General features: G+C 34.4%; 1 protein-coding gene across 1 annotated transcript; it reads left to right on the top strand.

The window, feature by feature from the left end:
- Positions 1–2177: 2177 nt before the first annotated feature.
- LOC149797629 (uncharacterized) lies at positions 2178–5003 on the top strand. The gene is made up of 3 exons (XM_089962525.1): positions 2178–2369; positions 3418–3506; positions 4858–5003. Exons 1-3 carry the CDS (start codon positions 2279–2281, stop codon positions 4894–4896), a joined length of 219 nt encoding a protein of 72 aa, XP_089818651.1. The 5' UTR covers positions 2178–2278; the 3' UTR covers positions 4897–5003.
- The last annotated feature ends 722 nt before the right edge of the window (positions 5004–5725 follow it).

Below are 5725 nucleotides of genomic sequence, written 5' to 3' on the forward strand. Positions count from 1 at the left end.
GTCTATTGTGTCAAATGCTGCATACAAATCAAGGAGGGTGAGGACTGTAATCTTTCTGCTATCCAAAGCAGAGAGAAGGTCATTACCTACTTTCAGAAGAGTAGTTTCAGTACTGTGGTAAGAGCGATATGCAGGCTGTACATTGCTACAAAGACTGTTTAAATTTATATGAAATACAAGTTGGGATAGAACAACTTTTTAAAGAATTTTTATATGAATTTTTATGAATGGAAGATTAGAAACTGGACGATAGTTCTTAAATTGTTATGGTCGAGTGTTGGTTTCTTCAGCAGAGGCTTTACAAAGGCAATTTTGAAAAATGATGGGAATTCCCCAGATGAGAGAGAGGTATTATTAACTTCAGTTAGTGAAGGCAAAATTGGATCTAAGCACTCAAGCAGCAGTGATGTTGGAATATGACCAAGTTCACGTGACTTTGGTGCACTCTTCATCACGATTGTGCGTACTAAATCCATAGAGGCGGGTTCAGATGTAACGGTTGCCGCTGAACTTCTGTATCGCAACTGTATCGTGACGACGAGTCAGCTGAAATTATGTTGTCAAGTTTATCTCTAATGGTTTGTACTTTGTCACGGAAGAAATTTGCAAACATGTCCGGAAGGTTGACTATAGAAAAGGTTGTTGGAAGTAGTGTAGATTTGTTCCTTGGCATTAACTTGTTAGTAACATCGAAGAGCTCTTTGCAGCTGTAACTTTCCGTGATCTTAGTTTTGTAGTAGGCTGATTTCGCTGCATGGACTATGTTTGTGACTTTCTTCTTAGCGGCTTCATATATTTGCTTTTGACGAGGCAGAAACATGTCTTATTTAGCTGATAATAATAATGGTAATAAATATACATACATTTATGCATTTAGAATTTCTTCAAAATTCTCTTTCTTAGTTAGTTCTTAAATCCGAATGACATGTCTTGCAAAACCTGATACACACGGAAACTACTGGAATTTTGAATACATGTCCAGTTGAAATCATGACCCTCATAATCAGAAAAGCAGAATTGAGTCCGATCAACTTCAAAACAAAATCCATTCATTACAGACCAATGGAAAAGTTGTTGTAATGGGCATTCATTCAAAATATGACCCTAAAATTCAATTTTAAGTAGACTAAAACGACAATTCCTTTTGAAACTACAGTTGAACGCGACGAACTTTAAAGTCTCTGGGCGGTGCTGTGTGCGCATTAATATTGTTATTGTCTTTGATGAGTCTACGGTTGTGCATTCTTTTTTTCAATACAGCATACATTCAATAACTTTTTTTCTTGTAGTGTATTTATTATACATAAGTCTTAGGTAGAATAAAAAAAATGAGTATATAATAAATAGGTTATCGCATTTGTATGGGAAAAATGAACTCGTTGTCTCGGATGAATACTTCACCCTCAAAGGTCATGCATTAATCCGAAGAAGAAAAATTCGTTCATATTTTCCCATACAAATACAGTAACCTATAAATATAGTTTTTAAGAATTATTGATCATAATATCCTTGGGCTAAGTAGCTTTCAAATCTCAGTGTCAGATTTTCCTTCAGTAATTCATAGAAAGTTATCAGTTGAGCAAATTAATAAGGTCTCTACATGAAATCGCGTTTTACTTCTCAGATTAAGTTAGACTGACGATTTATATGTACTCAATGTATACAGTAGGCTAACGTACAGAATCTTTGCTATCGCCATTGTTTTGATATTGGAGAGTAAGTTTCCTTTTTACAAATGTATTGTCTTCTGTTTTGTCCACATAATTAATGTTACGCTATTAGAATTTAGATCAACAGACGCGTCATTACATCTTTAACGGTTATGAACCAGTAAACAGCTAGATGGTGCCGCTTGAAGGTCATTGTGCTGCTTGAAGGTCATGGTGATTATTTCTCAGGCAAGATATATAATTAATCAAGTCCGATGTTGGTTTAACTTTTGATAAATATGAAACTAGGAAAGTATGTGCGCATGCACTCTTTTTTAATGATGCAGGGACGTTTTATTTGACAATACAAGTCATTCAAATAGCATGCAATATGCCACAGAACATATTTCCATTTCAATTTAATTGCATCCTAATTTATATTTAAGCAAAGATAACAAACAACAGCTGCTAATTCATTATCCTTGACCCACAACTATTTTACATATTTTAACAGTAGCGAGGATGCTTATTTCACAAATGCTCCTTTTGCGAATACAGACGGTTATCAGTGTTTTTCGTAAGAAATCTGTTTGGTTTTCTACAGAGACGTTCCTGCATTTGAAACAGAAATGAGAATTTCGATTGTGCTTATTACTACTCTTGCGATATTAGGATGTATCTCGGAAACAGACACAGGCATTGTACTTCATTACTTTGGCGGTAACTATAATGTCGCTAGTTTAGTAAAGATGAACAGACAGAAAGAGAGATGCATGGAAGGTTGATGGACATAATGATTATTGGTTTAAGAACGGGATGCGTTGTGTGTGGGTGTGGGTGTATATATATATACATACATACATATATATATATATATATATATATATATATATAGAGAGAGAGAGAGAGAGAGAGAGAGAGAGAGAGAGAGAGCACACATCACCAAAAAAAATGATGTTACTCAGTCGGTGTTATACGCAGTCGTGATGTGTGCTTAGTCGTGAGGGAATATGGGCTCGTGTGTGAGACAAGGTGATGAGTGCCGTTTACCCGCGGACTTGGGTTCGAATCTCCGTAGAGTACGAATTGAAAATTCTCTATCCTGTATGATATTATTATTTGTATTAAAATATTAATTTTTCCTACTATTATCAAGCATTCTTCAATAGGAATCCACTTTCCGTTCTTTTTTGTGTATATTTATTATTATCTGTAATTGATTCTATATATCTTGATTTCTTTCATGTGAATCCGGAATGACTGTAGATACATGAAAATTAATTACTACGTCATCAGGCTAGTGTGTCTGTTACACACGAGTTCATATAACACCGATTGAGTAACATCAATTTTGATGATGTGTGTTTAGTCGTGTATGCAGGCAAGGCGATGGGTGCTGTTTACCCGCGGACATGGGTTCGAATCTCCGTAGAATACGAATTACATTTTTTTCTCTAACCTGTATGATATTATTATTTTCATTTATATATATATATATATATATATATATATATATATATATATATATATATATATATATATATATAAAGTTCTTAATATCATAATGTTGCTAATTTGAAAAGAAAACAAGAATATGCAAACTGGATCGATACTATTAACGTCTCATCATTAGCGATTATTTCTTATTTCGGTGTAGTTTATTTTTGTTTGTGTAGATTTCATGGCACGATATTTTTATATTTTTATTGACCGCAAGAAACATTCTATAATTCCTGATGTGATTATTTTTTGTTGTTGTGGTTTTTAGCCTGCATTGACTGGCAGGGCAATATAGTACAGCCCGGGCAGAGCTACATAACTGATGGGTGTAACCGGTGCCAATGTACCATATTCGGGGTATCTCTCTCTCTCTCTCTCTCATTTATCTTATCTGCAGAAAAACACACGCACATCTGCACAAAAGTACGACGCATTCATGCAAATGGATTTCTTCACGATATGCGTTTTGATAAATCTTGATAAAATTTTTGATACACTCTCGACATGCCGGTTCATTTATTTCCTAAAATGCAAATGAATGTAAAAGCACGAGGTCTTTCTATTTTGATAATTCTAACTATGGTTGTTGTTTGTAATATGTCTTGTTTGGAGGATCGAATATATCCAGATCTGCGTGAGCTGGAATCCGCACAGACCGTTAACGTCGCGGACCTTAGTACTAACGTCTAACATCTCAGACAAAAGGTCATAGGTCGATTATATTTCTTTTAGAGCTAAGGTGTCCTTCGCTAAGTAGGATTATGTTTCGTTGTGTTGTTTATAACATACACACACATATACAAATGTGTGTACGTGAGTATGTTCGGTCGAATGGTTTACATACATATTTTCACGTGAAGCTGGCACCTCTAAAATGTTCAAAAGATATTGTTATGTATATTTAATTTGTATTGTTTGTTGTTTTCGTAATGCTTGTATGATATGTATATATGTATCTTGTACTTGACCTCTGTCCCAAATCAAGTCAATGGTGTACCTGACCAGTGACATTTAATTTGTAAACAACATAATGCATGACTAATATTGCTCTATGAATGTGGGTTAAATATTCAGATCATTTTAATTGAAAACATCTATTAACTTCAATTTGAATAAAAAACATAGTCATTATTCTTAGAACTTTTACGATGGAAATTTACCAATGTTTTCCAGAAGAAGGTAATTGCGACATAGCTCAAGTAGAGAGGTAAATAAACTTGTTTACCTTAGAATTATTCATTCTTGCCTTATGATCTGAAGTGGTGTCAGTTTTACTGTTGTGCTCAGTTTTTAATTTGGGTTGATTTATTTAGTTATTCAAATAATTATATGCTGGAATTGAAGTGCTCTAATGCTCTTGGACTAAAGCATTGATTTAAAATGATAGTGAGATGATACAAGGATATTTTGGATTATAGTATTGTGATACATCAAAATGCTGTTAACGCATCATCAGGTTACAGGCCATTGTCACGTTAGCACGTACGAGACATTTGGATTTGTGATAACACTTTTGGGACTATATGGGATTTAATTCGCAATACTGTAAGTTCTGTTTAAATTTTCACTTTTCTATTCTACGAGAATGAATTATTTGGTGAATTGTACAAAACTCTTTGGTATTCACTCTTATATGTTACTTAGTTTACGACAGAGAATCGTAACAGTATGCTGGACTTAATGTATTTATATTGTCTTTTTTTTCAAGCCTGGTCCGTGCACACGCGTGGCTTGTCCACAAGTTTGAAGAAATTGAAAGATTCACGATTGTATGAGCCAGTCAGAACTGGAAAACGAACTGGATTATTAATGTACTTCTGATTTTAAATAAAGCCCTATATGTTCATTATGAAATGTAATCTTCATTTATTTCTGTCATATGGTATAAATTGACAAATGTAAGAGCATATGCATAGCATAAAGAAAAATACTCTTTTCTTTGACCAAATCGCAGAGTAGTCAAGTGAAATGATTTGGCATTTATCCAATGCGTCAATCGTTACGCCTTTACCTTGTTGAACATTATTACATTATTTGCGACATCATGATGTGTGATTACACGGGTCACATTTATAAAGAATATCATATTAAAATATTAACATAAATAATACTGTTGTTATGTGATAAATAGAGGATCTCCAATAGGTAATGATTTACATGGGCGCACACACTAGCGGCAAGGGGGGGGGGGGGGCTAGGATTTCATCTCTAAAATTGTTTTGTCCTACATCCGTAAAACTTTATGATTGTCGACCACATGTTCCCACAAACCCGGAAAAATGTATGCGGGCAGCGATGATGATTTAATATTGAATTTATGAAACGAGTTGAATAATGTCCAGTTTTTGTGATCCTTGGCGATCAAAAGCTGGACATTATTCAACGGGTTTCATTAATTTAATTTTAAATGTAAATGTGCCATTTTCGGATCGAAATTACCTTTTTCCCACACTTCCATTTGGGCAGTCAATTGGAGAAAAAAATGGCCGCCAAAAAGTTAGTAGTAATTGTAAAAACAAAACGTTCCAGTAGGCGGGTTAATGAAAATTTTCCCACGATCGCAGCATCGAGTCAGT

Source organism: Sinohyriopsis cumingii, chromosome 6 (genome assembly GCF_028554795.1).
Source record: "Sinohyriopsis cumingii isolate HCF-2022 chromosome 6, ASM2855479v2, whole genome shotgun sequence".
Lineage (NCBI taxonomy): Eukaryota > Metazoa > Mollusca > Bivalvia > Unionida > Unionidae > Sinohyriopsis > Sinohyriopsis cumingii.